Here is a 26,257-nt window from a genome sequence, read left to right as displayed (position 1 = left end):
TGTAGTTGATTTTTTTTTCATATTCTCTATCATCCATCCTTTCTCCAAGGATCAGTTCTCCAAAAAAAGCTCAATTGCCTTTCCTCCCACTTCACACTGTCGTTGGCCTCCACCCCAGTGGTTACTGGGAGGACTTGATAAAGACTAATCTGAGCCTAAGAGACTTGCTAGCTGATGTTCTTATTTGCATGCATGAATGTGAACAGATGTTTACATAGTAGTGTTAAGTAGGCCAGCTGTTTAGGAGTCATTTATGTATTTCATTTAAAAGTAAATCTGTATGGTTAAAACCTTTACAATGTGGAAGAAGAAAAAAAGCTCAGTTCAGACAAATACATTTCTTCCTGTATTAGGGGGCAGCTTCCTTACACATATCCGTTTTCTCTATCTCTAAATTTACAGTGTAATGCAGACACCTCTTGCCTCAATCTCTGGCCATCTGCACCTGATCTTGAACAGTTTCATGTAGGTGGAAGAAAATACACAGCACAGCATCAACATTGCAAATGCTATTTGATGGAGGGAAGAAATAACGCAATACTGAGATGAGGGGATGGGAGGGAAGTTGTCACTGTTCTTTACAAGAGGTTGCTTATTGCTGATTGTTTCTGCAGTCTGTTCTGTAATGAAGCATACATCAGGGTAATGTTTGCCTTTGCATTTGTTCTGCTCTTCAGATGTGAGGAAAAAGCATAATCCTTATAAGTGTATTACAGCCATAAATGTGTAACTTCTATTTATTAATTCCTTAGCGTAAATCTGGGTAGAAAAGCTTCCATTATGGAGGTGTACATATGGATGCAGGCATATGTGTAGAGAGAAGAGATTGGAGGAAGGGGTTCTCATATATTTTTTTAAAGAAGTTTGCTCGCAGGGATTCCCATTTTATCCAATCTGATTCAGCCCAGTTACTTTTTGCATAGCTGTTGGAGAATTCTAATGGCATATATTAATGTATAGCTTGCCAAAATCCTGCACCAGGCTTAGAGAGACTTACCTGCCTCAGATGCTCAGATGTATTGCTTCCACCAAAGCGCCACTACCTGACAGAGATATCTACATCTCTCCAAACCAGTAGTCAGCAGGATTTGTAGTAGGTTATACTTGGCTTGAGGAAGGTACATTCACTTAAGGAGCCTTAATGCTGGAAGGAAAGGTGGTGATATATATGATGATCTTGTGGGATTTTGGTTCACAGCCTGTGTGCAGCCCACAAAAAGGTTGTCTCATCAGCTGTCATGAAAGGCCTATGGTAGAAAGTTATACTGTATGTAAAGATCTTGATTCTTACTTCATGAAGCTTGTAGGTTGACCAAATGGATCCAGTGGTGATTCTTTCTCTCGCTATTAAATACAGAAGACACAGAGGCCCATTCAGTATTTGGAAAGAGAGGAAGGACTAGGGCTTCTCTTGGTTGCATAGTTGTCATTCTTTCTGCAGCCTCTGCCTGTTCCACTATTCACTGCAGTGGTAAAGCTACAACTGAGTTCTTCCTCAACTTCAGGAACAGAAAACTGTCTTCAGCTGAATAATGACCTCTCTTAGTGACAGTAAAGCTACAGAGCACAGCTGAGCAGCTCATATTCTATCCATTACAGTCTATGCAGGAATATATGTACGCACACCCATGTTTGTTACAGTTGTATAGAGAGATATCCAGGAACCTGAGACCAATTAAATAGCAAAAACTAAATAGAAGATCTGTTTGAAAGATGTAAGCCTGTTGCTAACAGGGTGAAGCAAAAAGAACTGCAAATTGATTAAGCAGTTCCGCAGAGAAGACAGGTTGTTGTCATCCTGACCTTTAAGGCTGGTCAGGATATATCAATAGGAGCATCTTCTGAGTACAATATTCTATGATTTTTTTCATTTACATTCTCTTGGTTTTCTCCTTACATGCTGGCTTGGTGCCAGTTCATTTCGTGGTCGTGCCTATACATATGTTCTGCTACAGCTGCATTTTTCCAAAGTGCCCAATTTCACAGCACTCCAGCCTTCCTTAGGATGACAAATTGTGCCTCTGCTGCTCTGGCCAACAGAACTGTAATTGCAGCCTGAGATGGGGACAGCTGAGCTAACGCCATGCTGCAGTTTGGGTTTATCCTTAAGTTGAAACTTGACTGCATTTGTTTATTGTAGCCAAGTTTCCAACACCACCACTTAAGACATTAACTGCTGACATTAATTGTAACATTGAGGAAAGCAGAATTGCTCTGCAGTTGAAAGCAGTGTCAAATCAGCAGTTATTTATTTACCATTGCTCTGTAATGTGTTGTAACACATCAGACTATAAAGAAGTTTAATGAGTTGCAGTAATGCTTGTAGCCTCTCAGAGATACTGGGATGCAGTTCGACAAGTTGTTGGGTGGGGTTTTTTTCCTGATAAAGCACTTAAAGTTGGACTTTCTCCACTGCTGTTCTGGACTTTATGATCATAATAAGTGCAACTGAGTGTTGTTTTTTGCCAACTAACATGTTTTGGGATCAAAACACAAACAATTAATTTCAGGTGGCCCTGTGAGATTTCAGTTCAGTAGGGATGTTACAGAAGAGGAGGAGGAGAGGCTAATAGTGTGGTTTATACTCTGCTTGTCCAAGCTGCCTTGTGGCTCGTAATTGCTGCAATGCTCAGAAATGTGCCTATATTATTTTCTAAACTCTTTTCTGGGTGTTGCTGTCATTTTGTGGTTGTTTACCATGCCTGTCTTGCAGAGGACAGCAAATATATTGCATGCTCTGCACCGGGGGTTTTTACAGCTGTTTTGCATGAATTTAAATACACTGCTTTTTTCCCCTTACAAAATCAAAAAACAACACACATCAAAATAACCAAAAAAACCTCTGGCTTTTTATATAGAGCTGTATGGGGAATGACACTGGATTTCCTTTTTACTGAAGATACTTATTTGCCCAAATGATTTTACAGGGAACTTGAGATGAGGAACTTAGATGTGATCTCATTTTCCGAGGGACTCTTTCCAGTACAGAAACACCATCCCAATAATATCTGAGAGTGCTATTAGCAGTTTTAAGAAAACCATATAATTTTTTTAATTAGGGATTGCAGCTTCAAAATGATTAGCAATATGTTATTATCTCTTCTATTTTATGTTCTATTGGCTGTTTTTCTATTTTTATTCCGGTTCAGAAATTTAGCATATTTACTGATGATACTTTCTGATTTCTTTAAGATCAATCTAAGCCATGAAATTCAGTACTTATTATCAGCCACTTATAGGAACCAGTTAGTGGTTACACTTCAGAAAGGCACACTGTGGAAATGACATTGTCCCAATGACTTTCTGATCAGATTCACTCCGTGTAAATAGATGTGATTCTCTAACTGTCAGCCATGCTGTACTAACCTGGAAGCTGAAGGACAAGGTGTGTTCTCATTGCTTTGTGAATCAATATTGCTAATAAAGATTCTCTATACCTGAATCTAGTCTTTATTATTCTTAGAAGCTGCTATTGTAAGTAAATAGGAACAAAATTAATCTGTCTTTTTGTGGAGGGTTGTCAAATCCAAAGACAGTCCATTTCAGGCATTAGTGGTGCAATGTAGGAAGAGGTAAAAAAAATAATAAGGATCCTTTTCTCATTATTAATGCTAGTAGTTAAAACTGCATATACAGGAAATAGTTCTGTTGAGTAAGGTAATTCCATTTTTACTCAGGCACTTTTCAAAATAAAGGAGGAGAGAAGAACTGTTATTAGCGTATGTAGTTTCTCCCAAAGGACCAAGTGAAGATCGCTTTCCACAGCATGTTTCTCTGTAACTTATCTAGTCTCCTATTAAATGTCCCAAATGTCCCCATTTTATCTGTTTTCTTTTTCCGGTTTATCAAGTTGCATTTTAGTGTAGGAATGACCCAGCAAACCTTCCATGGTTTCCTGAAAGAATGAGATTAAAACTTATATTAATTCCACCCAACTCTGAGTTACGTTCTGGCTTCCAGACCACCATTAGGCCAGGCTGTAGCCTTGGGGGTTTGTAGGCTTTCTTGTTTCTTTCTTCTAGGTGAAAGTCTCAGGCTGGTAGGCAGGTGGGAGTACCTGAGCCTGGGAGCTGTGCAGATCTGAGAGCTTTGCTGTACTGCTCCATTGTTGCACTCCATTGAGTGCACAAAGTGTGATGTGCTACAGGTAGAGTCCCTCTGTTACTCTTCACCCATGCCCTATCCCAAGAGCTTGAGCTGTCATGATGGACAGCTCAAGAGTAAAAGGATAAATATGTTATTTTTACTTTTTTAGCCTGTTTAGAAATAGATCCTTCAGTCATGTATTTCAGTTGATGTATACCTGGAGTTGGTGCTTTTTCCTGTCCCAATGACAGCCACAGAGTTTGTCTAAGGAATTCTTATATCCTGAGTCTGTTTCAGAACAATGTGAAGCAGAGGGCTGGACTAAGCTGTCTCTAAAGGTCCCCTCCAGCATTAACCATTCTGTCTTGCTGTGAACAGCCTCATGTTCAGTGAGTACAAATCAGCACAACCCTGATTTCACTGGTCCTGGATGCATTTATACCAGTTACTGGATCTGGCCTTTATTATTCCTGGAAAACAGTAGTAAATGAATGAGCCACAAAGTGTTTCTTCCTGGAAGTCTTTCCTGGGACAGTTGCTTATCATGTAGTTTCACTGTTCTGTAAAAATTGTTTTCTCACTTCAACATTTCCATGAATAATAGTTGAATACCAAGTTTTCTTGTGGTGAAATGATTGGTTTACGCTTTGATGCACCATTCATAGTCTCTGATGCTTCAACTATTCCCCTCTGTCTTCTGCAATCTTATTTTTAGGCTCTGAAATTGCTTTCATCTATGAAAACTTAAATAGCATTTAAGAACAAAAACTGCTGTGGTAAACTACTGCTCTCACCTTGCAGTATTTTATAAGGTGTATTAGTTCAGTCCTCTGTCCTTACCCTGTAGCCCTTTCACATCCATTATAAAATGATTTAAAAAGAAAACTCTGAAGAAGTGCATATGATCTGTCTAAACTCATAAACTCATGCATCTTTTCCACACTTTCCTCCATTCCACGTGGTATATGGTGACCTAAACCCAGAGTGCCTCAACCAGTTAGTTTATAGATAACATGGGTAAGACTTTAGTAGGGAATTGAGAGTGGACTCTGTAACTAGCTGCATACAGGATGGCTGTAAATGTGACTCCTGCTGTGTTCCTCTGGTGTAGAGAGCCATTGAGGAGTATTGGTCTGCTGCAGGTGCAGAGAACCCCAAAATCAGTATCCCATAACATTTTCAAAAGAACTGTGATGACGTGATCTGGTTTATCTTCTCTATTAATCCATTAATGCAGCACTTTCTGCTATTTACTCTCACTATTTTTAGACTTCTGTAGAAGAACTGATTAAGAACGAAAGACCATTTCCTGGGCATTGTATGTACTGAGCCAACTTAGGAGATGGCCTTCCAGTGAAAATGGGTGAGAGGGTACTGGTGAATGAGGATGAGAATGAACTCACAGGAGGTAGTTAAGCAGTGTGAGGGCAAGAAATGATGGCATTATCTTATTGCCATTATTCTTGCTGGCTATACATATGGCATAGGAAGAAAAGTCCAGACATCTGCTGAGCAGAATCTGCTCCTCTGGCTCAGACTGGGTCATATTGGAGCCCACTGTGGTTTATCCATAGTCATTATTCACTTGCAATTGAATCCAGGGCATTGATGGGTTTCTGGTCCCAGTACAAAGTAAGGATGTGGCAGGACATGCATCAATGTCATAGGCCTATCTGTTAAGGCAGTGCAGGGCTTGTTTGTCTGAATTTACCTGGAGGAATTAGGCTAAACGCAGAAAATGGGAAAGGAAAAGGAGCATGAGAAAGAGGAAAATGAGTTGAAAGCAAGAGGGATAGTTTCAAAGTGAAGGTGAGCTGGAAAGCAGGAGATAAAGGAAGCAAGGCCTTTTTTTTTTGCTTTAGCAGAGTAGGATATCCAGTTCGTCTTCAGCAAAACTTCTGAGGATTCAAAGTTGAGATTTTCTGTTCTGTCATTTGTCCCTAAAAGCTGTAATCTTCTCTGCATTTTTGGTTTTTGGGATGGTTGTTGATTTTTCTTCCTAACCTGCATGCCTTCAGCTGTTCACATAGTTTCTGTTGCTGGATGGAGTCCAACTTGCATCTTTCAGGAAACTTGTCACTTGGCCAGAAATTTATTGAGAAAACAACCCAGCCTGAGCTGGCAGAGGAGAATGCAAGTACTGATAGTATTTTCAGCCTTCTTTGGCCTTCAGCAGAGACATTCATGAGGCATAAAATTTTAGTTTGGATGTAGATTTAATCTTCCTCAGCATATAAAAGTGTTTGGGTTTGAAATCCTTATGCCCATCCTCAAATCTGTCTCTCAAAGGGTAGATGATAATTTTGCTTTTACTGAAGCGCTGTAAGTATGCAATGGCATAGCTCTGTCATTGCAGCCCAGCAGTTCTGCTCATTAGCCTCCTGTTACATCTAGAAGAAGCAAAGGTCCATGTTTATTTACCTTCTTTCTGCTCATTCTCATGTGTGAGAATATCTTAACAGCTCCAGGTAGAACAGAGAACACTGTGATAACAGCTGCTCCAGAGGGAGAGCAGTTTCTCTGCTTAAGAGAAGCAGACAAATGTTACAGTGTGGGGTTTTTTCTTTTCTTTTTTTTTTTCAAGGAATTACTTCAGCCTGGGACTCTGTATGAAAGCAGTGCACCTTGGCAGCAAAGCTGAATAACGATAAACAAAATGTCAGCAAAGTACTGCCTTTCTTTCCACTTTTCCTAACTACACTGAACAAAATAATTTTAGAATGAAGAACAGACTTTGTGACTATGTAGATCTTGCTCAGGTGGTACGTTCACTGGCATTGCTTTTGGATAGCTGTTCTGAAATTTGGTGAGAATCTTAGTAATGGTGTCCAGCACTGTTTCTACTCAGTACAGAATGGTGACTGTCTTACTGCAGAGTTTGACCACCTATTATTTCCAACACAACTGTATTTATCATCTCTGAAAATTAGGGATGTGGTATGTGGGTTACAGTTTTAAAAAAGAAAACAGACAATAAAACTGGTATAATTGCCATGGGGAAGGCTTTGAGTAAAAGGAAGTATTAGATGGTCATTATGGCTGTGCTGAAAAGAGATAAGCCAGTCATAAAACAGGTGTGTGTCCACATGGAAGCAGAGTGGTATGGTACAAGAACATCTGGACAACTTGGTGGCTCATTGAGTGAATACTGCTCAGAGGAACCATGTCATTGCAGATTCTAGGTTTTTTCCCTGACCCATACTGCATAAATTTATATTTTACAAGTTAACTGATCTTGAGTTAAAAACAGGGTTGTTTGTGAATTGCAGAGAGCTTGCCATCTCAGAGGGTGGGTATTGCTTCCGTATGGTTGGGCAGAGCTGCAAGACCCTCACTGAGGGCTGTAAACTAAAGAGCAGCATTTTCACTGTTAAATCTCAGCATCCCCTTCAAAGAATGGGTAAAACATAGTGGTTAATGCAGCACAGCCTGAGTTCACCCCACTCTGTGTTATTAGTGTATTTTCCCAGTGGTGTGAGTTGTCATTTAAACCAATACAGGCTCTGAGTCATTAATACCACAGACTTCTTCACTGAACAAACAGCCTCTGAGAATGTATTCATTTTGTGTTCTGCACTAAATATGAAATATTTCTCCAATTAGTTCATAATTTTGACCAGAATTATTATAAACACTTTTTCTTTGGTTTATCAAAAGTGTATTTTTTTCCTGCTTGAAAGGCCAAAGGGGAAGAATTTATTTTTATGTCAATTTAGTGTTAAAAATTCCAATATAAAAGGCTATAAAAATGTGGTGATGGAAAAAACCAAATACAGGAAAACAAGGTCTTGGTAAACCCTTGCAAAAAATTGTGAGTCACAGTTTTCCCTTGTTCTCCTCCTCTTACCCCTTTCTCCATTTTTTTCAACAGCCTTTTAAAATATTATTAACTGAGATCATAATTTATACTCTGGATTGGCCTCTGAATTCAGGCGTTCAGGTTGAAATTGCCTCATATACATGTGTGTGAGTATAGAATGGTAGCATCAACCAGCTTGGAAAAGACCTCAAAGATCATCGAGTCCAACCCTACCATGGTTACTAGACCATGACACTAAGCGCCACATCCAGCCTCATCTTGAAAACCTCCAGGAATGATGAATCAACCATCTCCCCAGGCAGCCTATTCCAATGCCTGATTACTCTCTCCATAAAAATTCTCTTCCTAATAACTAACCTAAACCTCCCCTGGCAGAGCTTGAGTCTGTGCCCTCTTGTCCTCCTGCTGGTTGCCTGGGAGAAGAGACTGACCCCCATCTGACTACAGCCTCCTTTCAGGGAGTTGTAGAGGGTGATAAGGTCTCCCCTGAGCCTCCTTTTCTCCAGGCTAAGCAACCCCAGCTCCTTCAGCTCTCCTTCAATACCATAGTATGGAGTTAAAAGACAATCTTAAAAAAATTATAGGGAATGTTTTTTCTTTTATAAATAGACAAAAATGTGGAAAAGATACTTTTCATTGTGTAGGCTTTTGACAACCTTTTTTGCTAAATAATGTGTTACTAGGTACAATGTAAGCACAGAATGAAGAATGAGTACCAGTTCTTATTAATGGACTTTTTAGCTTAGAAATTTTAAAGCAGAATTCTACAGACCTATGTGACCATAAGCTTATGGGGTTAAATGTTAAATCCTTGATGAGTGTCATTGATTTGGTCAGTGACTTCACCACAGAAAGGAAATTAATTCATTTTGAGATGGTGGAGAACTGATAATTCATTGAAAAAATGATAATACCATGATTACAGAAGTGAAGATATTGCAACAAATCTCTGGGCTTAGGAGAAAGAATCCTATTCAACACAAGTCCACTAAATTCAATCTCAGTGCAAGACACCCTCCAGCTCTGCCAAGGCATAATGGTATAAAATTTCTGGAAAGAAGTCAGAGATAGATTGATTGGCATTGGTAGTGAAATATTGCATTACTTCAGCATTGCAGGTATATGACACACAATATATGTTTCAGAATTCCTAAACACTGTGGGTGTTGCTGAAGTACCTTAGATTTAAGAGCTTTGCCAAATAGCTCTGATTTCTCATGTGTTAAAAACTAAGCATGTGGAAAAGAGTTTTGAAGAATCAGGGCATAATTTTCCTTAATATTACAATTGATTTCCAAGGGGCTAGTTAGGGAGAAAAATTTACTCATCTTGAGAAACGGGTGGCAGAACTCTGCCTAATAAATAGAATTTCAGAAAAGACACTGGGTTTTTAATAGTCTGTTCTCTTGACGTTCTAAGACTGTTCCTTATAATGTGAAATGCTCTATTTTTTAGCACTATGTTTAATTTAGTTGTAAATGACTCAAACTCTACCACTTCTCCAGTATATATAATAAATCTGAATGTGCATGTGTTTGCTTGGTATTGCTCAATAAAACAAATAACAACAGATCTAACATCAGAAAGACATTAGAAAGCTACTTATTCTTAATTTATGTGTATGATTGCTTATTTCACTGTTATGTTTAAGTATATAATGACTTCTGCCAAAAGAATCTGACACAGATTGTATTTGATTAATGAATACCATTATTTTCTGTTGGCCTGAAGGATTTATCTTTATCTAAATATTTTTTTCCAGAATGGGCACTTTTAGAATTAGATTAAGTACTTGTGTATAATATCCTTTTTTACTCCTAGACAAATCACCCTTTTATTCAATTAACATTACTATTCCGAGCTTTACCAAGTAATTTCCAATAATATAGTATAGAACTGTTTCACTGGCTGCAGCAATCAACTTCTGCAAGCAAATCAGCTGAATAGAAAAGAAAGAAAGCGCAAATGTGTTGACAATAATATGAGACCTGAAATGAGTGTGTACATTTTTGTAAGACGAATCCTTAGATGTTCTTGAATTGTGTTTTTCTAATGAGTACCTCTGGGTATTGGTCAAATTTATCACATGTTAATTGTTGGTATCGTGAGAATGGAGTTGCTCTTCCTATTTTTATTTTCCTTTTTTTATGAATTTACAGTTCAGCAGTCTAAGCTTAGAAGGATAATAAATATGAATTAATTTTGCCAAGTGATTCTAAAACTAATTTTAATTAGTCCCTTACACTCTACAGTTAGCCTTGATTGCATTTCATATTTTAGACTTTCTTGCTTTCTGTAATGAGAAATACTCCCTACTAATAATGTTAGTAAAGCAGAAGAATAAATTGATGCATCTTTCTACATTAGCAGTGTAGTTTATTTTTCCAAGCTCCTTTGACAAAAAAAGTCTTGATATGTCAATTTTGCTAAATTTTGCCATCTGCCTGTATGTATAACTGATTACATTTCTTGATTTAAGGATTAAGAAGTCAATGAAAAAGTTATCTGAGCTGAAAGACAAAGGCAGTCTTAGAAAATGTTAATCTGAGAATTTCATTACATCTGATTCTGCTTACTGTATCTGACTACTAATACTTAATGCTTGCTGCATAACGGATTCTGAAATGTAAACAAAAAACTATCTTGGCCTGTATAAATACCTAGATCTTAGAGCTCTTATAGATAGCAAATAGCTTCACGGAGATAAATTGACTCCCAAGCAGGTAAATGGTTTTTTCCCACTTATGTCCTACCTGTCTTAATATGTTATGGAGCTTTACATTTGCAAATTCCACCCTCGGAGAGCACATTAAATTTTCTAGTCCTGCTACCTTAGAAGTGGATAGAAGTTTTGGTCTTAATTTGGAGAAGAACTGTGTTTAGCCCATAGTAATAGATCAGTTCATGTGTTATTTCTGGTGTTTTTTGTTCTTTGTGTATGGGTCTTAAGGTAAGAAATCCCAATCTTCATAACTAGTTGACTCTGCAAGAGGTGCTTGGCCAATACTGTGTGGTACAAGACAGCTGTGCAGTGTGAGTCGTGGCAGGAGAATTGTCTTCAGGCTGCTTCAGTGATCAGATCTCACCCCCACAGTGTCACACAGAAACACTGGACACAGCAGGTGCAGACTGTGGTGCTGGGTTCACATGTCAAGAGTTGCTTTCTCAACATGTATTCCATAAAATGGAACTTGGGCAAAGTTTATTGTTTGTTACTTTGCATCTTTTCTTTCAGTATTATCTAACATGTCCACCTCCATTCTCTTTTCATTCTCAGGAGAATCCAATTTGCTTATCAAGTTCTCTCTCTCTCTCTCTCTCTTTTTCTCTTTTCTCTTTTTCCCTCCTCTTTTTCCCTTTCATCCAGATGGAATGCCATTTGCTTGGTGGGTTGGCCGTGCCAATGAAAAGCATCTTTACTGGGGAGGATCTCTTCCGGGCATTCAGCAGTGTGCATGTGGACTGGAAGAAAGTTGTCTGGATATGAGATATTTTTGCAACTGTGACGCAGATAGAGAAGAATGGTAATAATTTTAACGTGTATAGCAATGCCTGTGTGAAGAGCTGGGGATAGGAAGTAGAGCAAGAAGGCTTAAATCTTTTCCTGATTCACAGTTCAGGAAGTTTGAATGGCTTGAATGTGATCAGATAAGAACAAAGTCAAACTAGAATTTGGATTTCTGATTTCATCTTAAATTTCTTTTATGAACCTGGCAGGTTGCTGGGATGGGTGACCATCAAAAACGTCTTTCTTGTCGAATGCCGAATCCAGTCATTTTGTCTGTTTCAAAATTTTGGTGGATTCAATTGGAGCATTGCATAAATAAAGATTCTAGAACCTTAGTTCATAGGCATACATCATAGCAGAAAATTGAGATATAGACAGTAAAATTCAGGTGCAGATAAACAAGAAATATGTACTATTAAAAAGACTTCTATGTTTCGTATGAAACACTATATCTGTATGTACCTTAACTTTCTTTTACATGGGATCCCAAGCATTTTAAAGTCAATGGGAAGACTTGCTTTGGCTTCTGTAGGTTTTGGTTCAGTATCCATAGGAAAATTTTGAGTTACAGCATGAACATTCAAAGCCTTCCTTGGGTTTTGACCTTTGTCTGATGCTGCATGAAGTTGGGAAGGCCACCTCATGGTCTTCTCTCGTTCTCTGCACCTTCAAGGACACTCTAACCACTGAGAATAGTTGGAGAACTTTCTGATTAATTCCTTAATTGTGTTTGAGGGGACAGAAATGCCAGATTAGTATTGTTGGAGGTACAATTTGAAATACTGAACATACATGTGAAAACTCTGATTTACTCACTCTGCCTTCTGGACCACTCACTGATAGGAGCTGCTGCCCTTTCTTTAGTGGAAGTAGACAAGAAATATCTTCTTGTCATAGGCATCTATGTTTGAAATAGCATCCAAATTATCCCTGTGAAACCTTTGCTGAAAAGATAATGAGTAGAAAGGAACTGTAAGGGGTTTTGAAATACAAAAAAAAAAAAAAGTCAGAAATTAATTATCAGTGCAAGTGTTGAGCTTTTTCGGTTGCTTGATTTCCAGACTGTGATTATTTGCATGGACCCTTTATATCCCTGGGGTCACTATTCACTTTCAAAATTTATAGGTGTAAGGGGATTTCTTCAGGAAAAAATTTATTTAAATGTTGTCTTATGAATATGATTTGTATAGGAGAGCCTGGCTGTGCATGTTAATCTATCTTTTCTTTAATGTTTGGTTATCAGATGTGCTTTTGATGAAGTTTGCATGTGAGCATCAGGAGCATCTGTTTTTACTGCTGCTTGGCTTTTTTCATAATCCACAATCCATTTTTCAGTGAGCAGGGTGTTATGCTGGCAGACATTGGGGTTGCAGTCTGAGATTGCAGGACAGTGTACCACTGGATCATACAAACCAATGCAAGGAGAAAGCTAAACACAGTCTTATGATACTTCAGCTGAGTCTCCTCAGGAAATGAGACTTAAGCAAGTTATGATGTGGGTGGGTATCTCCATTCCCACCCTCCCCCCCCTCCAATGATTTTGAACAAGCAAACACGTTTAAAACATCTTGAACAGTGAAGGAGAAATCTCAAAAGTATTAGAAATTACACATTCTATGAAAATTTATGCCAGGCTGAGGGGAAAAAGCCAATTAAAACTCACAAGAAGGAAGTTAAGGAAGCATACACTTTTATTAGATTTTGGAAAACCCTCATGGGAGAGAGATGTTAGAAACCATGCATCATTAGCTTGGCAGCTCACAGAGCTACTTGTTTCTCTTAATTTCATGATAATAACAGAATATGCTTAGAAGTTTCGTCCGCTAAACTATTTACTGTTTGTTGGTTTAGAGGTTCAGTTGTTTTGGTGTTTAATCCAGAAAAATTTGTACTTTGATAGCATTCTAAATTACAGGTTGCCTTTTTAAAAACTAACAAAACCTGAGCTTTATAAAGAGTTTCTAAACAAAGAAATTTCATGCCTCTTAAAGACTGCTTTTGTGTTTCCCTGGTAGAAGACTGACCCCCTGATATATAACGAGCATTCGCATCTGAAACCTGCTGAGATCTGAACTGTAACTTTAACCTGCTGTACATTATAGTGGAAGGAGCAAGACAGCAGTAGATGCATTTATTTGCCTCAGCATGAAATAAAATGGGTGCTGCTGAGTGGAAAACCAGAATATCATTTTCACTCCTTTTAGATAAATCAGGCTGCTCCAAGGTAGGAACTCTCCAGAATAGCTGGAGCATCCTTCTGAAAAGGAGACAGGCCTAGGATTTTGCTTTGATTTGCTTTCCCTAGACTAAATCTTAAGTGCAGAAGAAGCTACTAATTTCTCAGAGCAGCAAGAGAAATTACAAACAATGGAAAGCAGACCTGAAAAAGTCCTGAGCCAGGTGTTTGGCAGCACACAATATGCACTTCTAGGCATGCTGACTTTTAAATTATATCTGAACAGACACCTGAGCCAGCTGCTATTTTGGGACTCTTACTTGACACCAAGTTAGTCCCCCTGGCCAGATGAACAGGAATATATAATGAAGCATGCTATATGGGGAAGGCTTTTGTATTTTTCATCTTTGTTTTTATTTAAGCATTGTGCTGATAAGTATCTTTTTCCATCCAGCTCTTCACCATATTTCCAAACTCTGCAATATGATGACAGCTAATTCTGTCACTGCAGAGTAGTGGAGCATCTTCATAGTGGAGCATCTTCATGGTACTTACTGGAGAATAGGAGATCTCTGCTGAGGAAGCAGAGGCATAAGTTGTCACCCTAGCTGTTGACCAACGCAAGGGATCTGGAACGGTGTAAAACATGCCTTGACTATAGGTTTGCATGCCTCCAAAAAAAATAGAAAGATTCCTGGCTGTTGAAAGCTCTTGCTAGTGGCTGGGAACATTCACAGAAATCCAGTGGCTTCAAGCTGAAGCTAAATCTAGTTCAGAAAATGTTTTCTTTTCCTTTTTTCCCCCCTTCCCTCACACTGAGAATAGTTAACTGTTGGGACATTTTATTTATAGATGAGACAGATTTGCAATTGTCTTTCAAAACATTTGCCCCATTTTGAAGAGAAGATGCATTCTTGATGCAGATATTATTGAGGAAAGGTGTTAAACTGACCTAAAGAATCAAGCATTTCTGAAATACAGACAGGATAGTGTTATCTTAAGCCTATTCTTGAGATCCTTTGGCTTCTTAGATACCTCTCCCATGTTGCCTTTCATCTCAAACAAAATGCTCTTGCCTTGGCAATTAAAGTCTTGCTGCTCATCAAACCTTCTGTTTAATGGAAGGAAACTTTCATGCCATAGTGGTACATGACTGTCCTGAAGTCTGTTTGCTACTTTGGTCTCTCTGTCTGGAATCCGTTTTCCACTTCAAATGCAAACACTTGCCTGAAGCCAGTCATCAGACCAAAACATACTGACTGTATGAGTTTGGAGAACTTTACAGCTTTTTCTTTTGTACAGAAAGAGAGGCAGCTCTGGAACTCATTTTGTACAAGAAGCTCAGACATCTCAGCAAAGTGTGGTGGACAGTGTTGATTCCAACAAGTAGCTGATTGGCCATCTTTTATTTCTGTTCTCCAGTCTTACTATTCAAATTGTAGGAGTATCTTCTTCTTTGTCTTCTATCACAGTCTTCTTTGCTGGGGCGCTAAGCCTTTGAGTCTTCCAGTTCCACAGTAACATGCATTTACCTCTTTATGATGTCTTTGGGGTACTGCAAGCAAGGGGGAAACCACAGGACATGAAAGAAGGAGGGGAACAAAAGGGAGGGTGACTATTGCAATTGTCAGACCCACATTGTCTCTCAGAGATATATTGTGTATATCCAGCCTTATTTGAAGAGGAGCAAAGCCACATGAAGTGAATGTATCTTTCTTTGCATGAACTTTACTTGTGCAAAGCTATGCCAGAGCCAGGATGCTAAAACTGGAAGGGCTGAGGAGAGCAGGGCAGAGAAACCCTGACGAGCCCAGGTTTGACAGGTTTTGTTTGCTCAGCCACTATCCCATGCTGCATCCATTCCCCCAGAAGCAGTGCAGGCAGCTCCACAGAGCCTGCAAGATCATAAATAAACCCTGCCAGAGGTGACCTGGCCTGTATAGAGCTGTCTTGGATATCTGCCGTCGTGACTGCATTTGTCAACAAACGAGAAGAGCTGCCTGCAGAGAGCTGACTGTGAGGCCCCTGAGGTGTCAGGAATCAGTTCATTACTATCATTACCAAACTCTCTATCTCTTCTCTAATTCAGCCAAATATAGGCACTGCATTTGCCTTCAACTGTTAGGTATGTCCCTTTCTCCTGCTGTTTCTTACTTTATCATGACTGTACACTATTTTACCCAGTAAAGCATTTTTGGATACAGCTCATGGGTAAGATTTAAAATATGTTCCTTAGGATAATTAATGATATGTCCCACACAGGGCTTAAAACTTCTTCTGATAGAAGCCTGTTTCACGGGCCCATTCCTTATTTGCTTCATTGCCATCTGCTGATGATAGTATTCTTTTCCCCAAATGTACTGTGCTCATGAAAATATGTACTGAATATCTGAGCTACTGAGGCTCAGACCCCACCAGAGTTTTCATTAATGTACAAGAGGAAAAAATACCAATAGGGGATCATATGAGAATAAATTATATTTAATGGCACCACTGCTCTACCATCTGCTAGAAAAAATATGGAAACAGCTACCTAGAGGTTAGCAATTGATGATGGCTCACAGTCTTAGGACACCATAGAGTGAGAGTTTGTTGCGTGTGCTTTCATTAGTAGCTAGAAAGAAGAAAAATAGTTTCATAATGTTATCATCAAAATGGTTATTTGTCATTTACAGGTAAGTCTACCTGTACTACATCTTAAAGTATCCAGTTGCTGCACTATCACCTTTAACAATGCTGATCTTGCAGCAAAATTTTTTTCTTCTTTCTTAGTCCATACATAGAACATTTGTTTGATGTGTAACATGCCTCACAGTTTACTAAGGAAGTCCTTCGGGTAGATGCAGACATTAATTTTCAGACATGGATATACATATGACATCCACCTGTATTTAATACCCATAATTAAAAATATTTCAGTGGTTTAATTTATAGGGCATTGGATTTGTTTTGTTTGGGTTTTGCTCGTGGGAAGTACAAGTTGACACTATCCTTTATGCAAAGAACTCAGAAAAACATCTGTTCATTGAGTGTGTTTTCCACCCTCATAAACATTCATATTTTCATCTGAATTTGTGCCAAATTGAGTACCAGGTCAGGTAAACAGAATGCCTACTTCCCAAGTTTATTAATTTATTTGTATAATTTTCTGTGCCTACAGGACTCCTTTCAGGAAAGAGATAAAACCTGGTTTGATTTTTGTGCAGTCAGGACTTAACTTACATTCTTAACATTCTTAACTTACAGGACTTAACATAAAAGGAGCATCACCCTCCAGGACCCTCCTGTAGGCAGGACCCTCCCATAGCTCTCAATCCTGAGGAGCAGGAGGTAGCATGGTCCAAAGGGTGTCCTGGGTGGAAGTGGTTATAGGGCTATGTAAAACTCACTAAGAGAAATAAAGTAGTGGGTTTGTCTAACCTGAGAAACCGATGTGGAAAAGCAAATATAATCTGGTTTTAAGTGTATGTGAACTGCTAAATTAAAATACATACAAGTAAACAGTAGTGGTGGGAACTAATATAAAAAGATTAATCTAACAAAGTTGTTTTTTTTTAAAAAAAGACAAAATCATATATGTGCACATTGTAGTGCAGATGCTTTCTATCAGAAAGTAGCACTGTTTATTTGAAAACTGTAGTACATTAAAAGTGATCCCCAAGCCCCCTTCAGGCAAAATTCCAAATGTTTTGTCCAAACCCTGGTATATTTGTATTTTGTAGTGTCACAGCAGTGCCCTCCAGGACGTTTTTTACAGGTACATGAAGCTCTTTTGCTCCTCTCTCAGGAATAATGCATTATATTTGAGAGGCTGCCATGGTATGCCATGTAGAGAAGAGGAATTTTGGTGCTTTGTAAGAAATGGAGTCTGAAGTAAGTTCAACTTAAAGCATACCAGGAATTTGAAACAGTCAGAGTGTCTTCCACTCTCTTTTCTGCTTTTCTTAGGTGAAAAATCTTAGGTGTTGACTTTTCACCAAAAAACGATGTCCTACCATGAAATAATAATTAACTGCAAAAATAGTTATTTTGTTCCTGTCACACATTCTCTGAAGGGCAGAATGTTTTTCTGATAGGTTTTATTTCAGTGTCTGCTTGTGTGAAAATGCATATCCTTATATGAATTTTTTTTCCATGTGCGAGAGAATAAAATACATAAAATGTGCTGTTTGAGCTTCAAGGGAAGCTTGATTGAGTTTTCAAGACATTAACATAGAAGTGAAGATTTTTATTAGTTCTAGAATATTTTTGACTCTCACAGTTGAGCTATGCTACTAAAGTTTGCTGTGACACTGGCATATAACTAGTAAAAACTCAGTCATAAAATTTGATATAAAAGAACTTCATGCAATATAACCAAATATCTAATAAGCAATGCAGTTTTCAGAGATATGGAATAGATATCTTTAAAATGTCACTATTTCATGGGTTTTTGCAGATATCTTCAGTGCTAGCTGTAGGAAGATACTGATTTTTATTTTAATGCTAATCACAGCTTGTCAAAAGACTGCACTATTTTTTGAATTAAAATCAACTTGCAGAAAACCTCCTTAAATATTTTGTGATTTTTGAAAAATTTTATTTGAAAAAGTAAACGCCAGCTTAGTTGTTCATGTGTATATTTAATATTTTATGTCCCATTTCTGTGCGTTTTTCATTCATGCTGCCTACTCTTTCTCCTCCCACCCACTAAAACACCTTCTTTAATTATCTTCCTAAAAAATACTTAGATAGTTCTGGCTTTGTTACTGTTGTTTCATGATCTGTTGGGAGCAGTTATGCTAACTTTCAGATATTGATACAATAAGCTATAGGGCTATGCTACTGTGAGACTGCTGTGAAGAGATTTGGAGACCATGTACTTTTGATTCATACATGGTAGTTTTCCTTCTCAGTCTATATGAAGGCATCACTCTGCCTCATGCCAGGAAATTTCATCTTGCTGCACTTTGTCTGTAATTATCTACATGTCAGACACCCACTGAAGCAAGAAGAAAATGTTAGGGTCGGAGAGGGAACCTCTCCCTTTCCCCTTGGCATTATGAGACAATTAACTGTGCTGCATGCAATTAGAAACAATGAAAAATAAGTGCAATGTATGCAGCCTTTATAGACAAGATCAAAATGCTCCTGTCTTCATCTAGCATTGATCAGAGTAGAACACTTAGCCAAGCAAACACCCGAGATTCTCTGTCAGAGCACAGTGTTCATCCTGAATATTATTTCTTTGCTGAAGTACGTGTCCCTTCCCATAGCTGTAACTAGACTGAGAGCTACATTTGTGGAAGGTAGCATTACAAGCGACATATAAATATTCTGACATCCTCCCTGGAATGTCAGACTCTTTGGCAGTGGTATCACTCAGAAAGTGATACCTGTTTCCTGAGGCATTTTGTCACACCTGCCCAGAAGAGCAGTGGGTATAAAATTGGGATTACTGGCATTTTGGATATGGTCATTGTTGCCATCCCCATGTGCAGCATGTAGTCTTTCATCCCTGAGCAGACAGGTGAGTTGAGTCCACACCCTGCATGCAGCTTGGTGGGCCATGCAGGGGTAGAGATCCTTTCTCCAAAACTATTGTAATTTGGTTCCATGAAGTATGCTCTGCCAGGCTTGTGCCCAGATGTACAGTATACCTTAGCCTTGAGAAAAAGAGCTAGGAGAATTAAAAATGCATCACTGTGGAGATAAGATTTGGTAGCACTCACCTCTCTTATCAATCGATAAATATTGAAAGGGCAGTTCTACTCTGAAAAGGTCAGGATTGGGTGCCTGAGGGACTCAGCTGAATTCATGAAGTACAGTGGGATGAATGCACATCTATATACCCTGCCAAAGTCAAAGCCAGTGGATGAGCTTAAGGACCAGAGGGTTGCCATGAAACACCATGCTGCATTTTGAGGATGACAATTTGTCCAATGCACTCAGAGTATGAAATAAATAATTTATCCTTTGGGAATCTTTCTTTCTTTTCCCTTCCTTTCTAGCAGCCATGAGTAAACTAGTTCCAGCTACAGAGTAAACCCAGCTAAGCAATCAAGAAAAGTTTGACAATGCAGTAAATCAGCCTTCAGTATTTCAGTTTCTGAACCAAAATTTCCACTGGCATGTAATGCAAAGGGCTGATTCAGTCCAAACTCTCTCTGCCAATTCAGCCAGAGTGCACAGCCAGTTGGTGTCCAGAGCCAGCAGTGTCCCAGCCATCTAGAAGTTGGATCAGTAATTGTCTGGCTGCCCTGTGCTAACAGCACGTTGGATCAGGCATTGCCTGTCCTCTTCCTGCTCGGGTAGAGTATAAAGCCAGCATAAATGCCATTATCTGTCTCCAGCTAACTTTACAGAAATGCAAACTTGAACTTATACCACATCAAATTCATCCTGCTGAGGAAACCCAGTAAAGCCCAGTTTACAATAATGCCCACTGGTCAGCATGGCAGCCTCTGCCTGAGCTTCACAGTTGTTCTGTACAACTTAAACACAGTTTCAGCCCATACCAGATGGTGTCATGTATCCAAACAGTGTCTCCAGTGATGAGAAATGTGTATGAGCATGGTGCATACATGTGAGTGTATGTGTCTTGAACAGTGTGTACCGTAATGCCAGGTAATTCTGCAAAAGATCTGTTGTCTCTAAGTACGCATCTTTTAAATATCGCCTTGCATAAGAAATGCTGGGGATTTCGTACGTGGTTAATCTGTCTCGTTCTGTTTGTGTATTATAATCCAGGACAAATGATACCGGCCTCCTTACTTTCAAAGACCATTTGCCTGTAACTCAGATAGTGATCACTGACACAAACAGATCAAATTCTGAGGCTGCTTGGAAAATCGGCCCTTTGCGTTGCTATGGAGACAGTGAGTACTAGCTCTTCTCAATTTCCATAGGTACAGAATGTTCCCCCTTCTTTTTTTCTTTTTTTTTTGTTGTCTTTTTTTCTTTTACAAAAAACCATATTTCTCTGATGAAAGGTGGCTTTCTATATGCAGCTCACCGCTGCTGTCCTGTGCCAATTAACTATAGAGAAGGGGGTTGTGTTTGCAGGGCAGTTCTGGAATGCTGCTTCCTTCAACACGGAGGCCTCCTACCTGCACTTCCCCACATTCCATGCCGAGTTCAGTGCGGACATCTCCTTCTTCTTCAAAACTACTGCCGTCTCCGGGGTATTCTTGGAAAATCTTGGGATGAAGGACTTCATACGAATTGAAATAAGCTGTAAGTTTCACTGATGAGAAATCTTGGTATGTTTGCTCAATTTGAGAGGTGCAGAGAACTGAGAAGGACATATTTTGTTCTTTCTTGAGATGGTTGGAGGTGCCTGAAGAGAATACGATGGAGACATGAAGGCTCATTAATCTAGATTTGTCTACCTTTCCTGTCAGATTTTCCCTTTATAGCCTTGGTCATGATGCTTACTCTTGTTATGGCCAGGTTTATCTTAAACAAGTGTCTGAAATTATTTTTTCAACACTGTTATTTATTTATTTGCTCTTTAGGGGAAAAACTGGTTAGATGTCCTGACAGACTGTAATTTTAGTAAAAAGTTGAAGAATTTAATACAACCATTCTTACGGTTAGTTTTGTTTCTGTGTCAGTAACTTACCCGTTCTTATGCAGCCCTAGTGTTTCAGGGGAACTCAGTGTGTGTATAGTACAGCTACAAGGTGCCAGTCTATAAAGGACAGGACACTAGTGCAAGATAAGTCAGTTGCAGTCATAATGGGTCTTGAATACTTCAAAATGTCGTGACTACAGTATGGCTGCTACTCAGTGTATAAGGGGGAAGAGCAGGAAATTTAATTAGTGAGATTTTGCCTCTGCTGTTCCGATGACTTCAAATATTTATTAGTGACAAAAGAGTACTGTAGCTTTGACATGAGATATGACTTCCGTATTCCAAATTCTGTCAAGCTTCGGAAAAACAAACTAGTGTTATGCATTTACTAATATGCTTATAATAACCCCAACATAAAATTTAATAAAACAAGGCCCCAAGGCCCTTTGATTCATTAAATCAATGGTAAATGTCATGGTGCATTATCACAAGGTAATGAGGTATGATTTACTGTTAATTGCACATCAAAGTCCAATTTGGTTGTACTTCAGTGTACTGCATTTCATTCTCAGGGATATAGAAGTTAAAATGGCATCAAATATAACAAATACTGTAAACGAAGAGGATTGTTTAGGGAAAGCTTCTGGATGTGTGTTAAATCTGTACTGCTAGAGAAATGAGTTATTTAGAAGTTTGGGAAAAATCTTTTAAACTTAGGCTTCTCATCAGTAGTTTGGTGTTGTGCTTCTTGCTGCCAGATGGAATTTGCAGCCTAAAGGCCTGGTATCAAGGAAGCTCCACAGACCAGCTGCTTCAAAGGGAAACTGCCTTTTAGCAGATGCAGGAGCTCAGAATAGATCTTCATCTATCCCAATGGAGCGTTTCCTATCTTAACTATCTAAGAATCACCTTCCAAACCCAGACCTATCCAATTTGTTGGTTTTGAAATAACAGGGGGTTTTTTATGAATTTTGAGTCCGCAACCTTCTGGTTGTGTGATCTGTGCACCTGGTTCTTGGTCTTCCTGGTGCATTTAGCATTTTAGGAAGAGGAAAAATAATTGGTAGCAAGAATGTTAAAAGGTTCTAGCCCCTTTCAGGCTTCCAGCAGAGCAAGGTGGACTCCTTTATGTGGCTCTTGTTTTCTAATTATCATCCTGTTTCTAGGAAATTTATGATCTATGGACATGTCTTACACATACAGCTTTAGATTAGGGTCACCAATGAACTAGTGTTGCTCATCTATTTTTCCTTGTTTCTTGGGTCAGACTGAGGCAAACATGCTTACAGGATTCTCTCCCACCATATGCAGCTAAGTTCTGTAATTGCCGAGTACACGCATTTTCAAAGATTTAGTCAGAAAACACTCCATCATTCTTTCTCAGCATTATTTGTCCAAAATCTTTGGTACCATTGTGTGACTTTTGTACAGCATTTGGCACTTTTGCTTCAAAAGAGAACTGCCATTTCTAGAGCACAGTAATTGTTATAGAAAAAAAAATATATGGGTACCCACAGCCAAGCATAATCACAGCAGAGATCAAACAGTGAGGCTGCAGGCTTAAATTTATGTATAAGCTGCTGCATAGGAGATGGGAGGTAAATGATCCTCTACTATTTGCTGACATAAAAGCTAATGGACCCTATATTTATGTAAGATTTCTTGATGTCAAAACCAAGATTTAATTCAGACCTTTACTTCCTTTTTCACATCTGTGTCTATTCCAGCCCCTAAAGAGATCACCTTCTCCATAGATGTTGGGAATGGCCCCACAGAAGCTGTCGTGCAGTCCTCCACACCTCTGAATGACAACCAGTGGCACTACGTCCGAGCGGAGAGGAACCTGAAGCAAATCTCTCTGCAGGTGGACAACCTCCCAAAGAAGATTCTGGAGGCACCTGCTGAGGGGCACTTTCGCTTGCAGCTCAACAGCCAGTTATTTGTAGGTAGGGACCATTTAAGGGTTCCTGTAGATATGGACAGTATTTCCACGTCCATACCTTGGTAATGTTGTTGTCTCACCATTAAGCTTACATGTGGTGACCTAATTTTGCTGTCTCTTCTTCCACTCCTGCATAGGCAGCGTAAAGTAAACCCAAACAAATGCCTTTACACTCAAAGCACTAACGATAATTTAACCATACTATTCTTTATTTTTAGGGTCAAAGATTGCTTGAAATGTATTTATTGCCGGAGAATTGAGAGTCTGTCTTCTTTTGCAACACTGGCTGTGTAATTTGCTGTAGAAAACATGACCTCTCTCTTTAGACACAATGTGAAAGCCACAAAATTTTATACAAGTTTCTGGGGCAAAGCCTGGTATCAGCATGGTCTTTAAAGTCTCTTCCTGCAAGCATGCCCACCAAACCCCTTATTTGGCTATAGAGTTCATGAGTAAGAGAACTATGAACATAGTCAAAGCAAATACAGGTGTTTTGCCTGAAGATGATCTTTCAAATAAGAAAAAAAAAAGAATTAAAAGGAAAAAGAAAAATCTGTGCATATATTTTGTTTCCCTATTACCCTTATGAAAGTAACTTAGATTGAGACCAGCTTGTATTTGACAATATGATCATGGATTACAAAGGGAATTCTCTCTTTTTTGTATTCATACATTGTGTTTCTGAGTAATCTGCTCAGTGAGTTGGAGTGGTTTGTAACCTGCTTCTTTTGCAGGGCCGTTCAGGTAACTACTGATTCCTTCCTTAAAATGGATTCTTGTACTTAGCTGAAATGCTGTAGCAAACCTCAATCTGTCAATTCATTTTATTAAAGTTTGCTTGTGTATCCACACGCTTCTATTTAAGTAGATTTTGGGGTATTTATTTGAGGTTTTTATTGTGTATGTGCACAGTAATTACTGGGCTCTGAATGTAAGGGATTAATCTGTTAATAAATAGATACTGCTGTATCAATGCCAGGAGTCCTTCTCACATAGCTGTTGATTTATACCTAAAATGATCTCTGCTAGACTCAGCTGGAGAGAAGCTCACTGAAGAACTCACAGAAGGGAGGCTTAAGACTGTCACAGTGCAAGGTTTCTGTTTTCTGGTATGAAGCACGCTGCTAATCTCTTGTTTTTCAAATGCTACATTGATTCTGAGAACATGTTCTGTGGGAGACCAGGCCTGAAGGCAGTAGGGTTGAGCTGCCAGGCATTTTAGAAACATCAGAGTAATCTGGCCAAGGTACTGTTTGCAGATAGAAAAATTAGATAATTTAATGGCTGGATAGACTTCTGCAAATTTTTGGTTGTATCTTTTTAAAGGACTAAAAATGAAAGGTTTATCATAAGTCATCTATTAGATATGTCATATATATCAACTGCTTACCATCTCACATTTGAAAAGCAGTATCTGCCTGTAAGCTTCCTTCTCAGCCTCAGCAAAATAAATGCGTTACCTGAATGAAATTTATGGTGGTTTTAAAGTGACATAATTGATGAGTTGCATCATGGAAATCCATGGTAGCTAAGGACCTCAGCAGAGCAATGTGCCAACAGGAACTCTTGTCAGCAAAGACAAATGCAAACCCCTGCACCTGCAGCACAATGGCATCATGCATCTGTACAAGCTGGGGATTGTGGATGGGTAGCAGCTGTGCAGAAAAGGTCCCATTGGTTTTGGTGAATCTGTACCTCATCTGAATGTACCTATGCTTTAAGGAACAGGTTGGACCAGTTGATTCCAGCAGTGACTTCCAACTGATTGCACTCTGTACTGAATATTTACAGTAAACTCTAGGATATAGGTATTTGTCTCAGCCAAGAGGTGAAAAGTTCTCACTGTGCAGTAAAAAGATTGCATTCAGTTGTCTGTCCAAACTTTTACTGAACCGGGAACAAAAGAGACAGAAAAATGAATGGTTTGGGGAGTGATTTTTCAGCCTTTAACTCTGCTATATTGAAGGCCAAACTTGTCTGTGACTTCCTGAGTTTTCCTAAGAGCTGTCAGAAGAGCTGGAATCCTGTGCAGTCTCCTGATTCTGATGCCATTTGTCTCCGTGTGCTCCAGGGAAAGGTGGCAGAAGTCCAGCAATACACAGATGTGACTTAGTTTGTCTTTACTGAAGATCTTATTCCAATCTCTAATAAAAAGCTACTGATTTAATATCTCAACCATGCAGAGTGAATTTTATCTCATCTGAAAAATAAATGCATAAACAACATTGTAAAAAGGAAAGAAGCAGTGGCACATAATATTACTCCCTACCCCCCCTATAATCCACAATATATTTGTCTCTGCAGCATTCCACATACTGACAGTGATTAAGGGGTTTCCAGCCTTAATGACTCTGTGTGCAAGGGTTCTGGGGTAGCTTTCTGTGTGTGCGAATTGGGAGGGAGAAATGACTTTGCACTGCCAGTACACTCAAATGAGCTTAGATTTTAACACAGCCTAACGGAGTTAGAAAACCATTTCTCACTTTCTGTTAGTAGGTCTTGTGTATCTAACTGCTTTAGGCTGCAATATAATCCTTAGTCACAGCATGGATATCCTTGCACCTGGGTATGTTTCTTGGTTAATTTTTAAAAAGTGGAAGGAGCAAACACCAAACAAATGCGCAGACTAGGTAAATCAGCTGCACCAAACTGCTCAGTAACAAACCAATTTAGCACATTACTTGCTCAGAAGGGGCAGGCAAAAATCATTCCTTTCAATGGACAATTGTTTTCAGCACTCAGAATGAGTGACATCCCTTTGGATAGTGCAGCTGTCCCCTAGTGCATCCCTGTGGTCCTGAAGGAGATGTGCCATCATCTCTCATGGTGTAGTGTGAGACGGAGGTTCTGTCTTACCCAGTGGTGAAGGCACAATTGTAAGACTCCATCACTGGGATGGGAAAGAAAATGCTCACAGACTTCTTTGGGAACATGATTTGATCTCAGCCTGGTAACATCAGAGTAGCAAGATACAAATCCTAAGAAATTCATTTGATACATAAAACTTTGTTCAGAAGGTTTTGTGCTATTCATTTAGTATGTTATGGAGACTAGCAAAGTTAAGTGCTTGGTTTCCTGGTTTTGTCGTGGGAGCAAGTGAGCAAGGAATGTATCCTTGAGTGGATCTCCTCTGTCCATTGTAGACAGTCCAAAGGCAACATACCCCTGAA

General features: G+C 39.0%; 1 protein-coding gene across 1 annotated transcript in view; it reads left to right on the top strand.

Moving 5' to 3' along the window:
- LOC103802253 (contactin-associated protein-like 5) overlaps window positions 1-26,257 on the top strand; it is a gene marked incomplete at its 5' end in the record, with an annotated part of 207,327 nt that overhangs the window by 143,018 nt on the left and 38,052 nt on the right. The window contains 4 exons of the mRNA XM_009074706.1: window positions 11,274-11,430; window positions 20,320-20,447; window positions 20,635-20,805; window positions 22,873-23,091. Coding sequence (XP_009072954.1) covers window positions 11,274-11,430; window positions 20,320-20,447; window positions 20,635-20,805; window positions 22,873-23,091 — 675 coding nt within the window. The remainder of the gene's footprint in view (window positions 1-11,273; window positions 11,431-20,319; window positions 20,448-20,634; window positions 20,806-22,872; window positions 23,092-26,257) is intronic.

The sequence above is a fragment of the Acanthisitta chloris genome, unplaced genomic scaffold, assembly GCF_000695815.1.
Source record: "Acanthisitta chloris isolate BGI_N310 unplaced genomic scaffold, ASM69581v1 scaffold1735, whole genome shotgun sequence".
Taxonomy (NCBI): Eukaryota; Metazoa; Chordata; class Aves; order Passeriformes; family Acanthisittidae; genus Acanthisitta; species Acanthisitta chloris.
The sequence above is the reverse complement of the archived record's forward strand: the minus strand, read 5'-3'. Positions and strand labels throughout refer to the sequence as shown.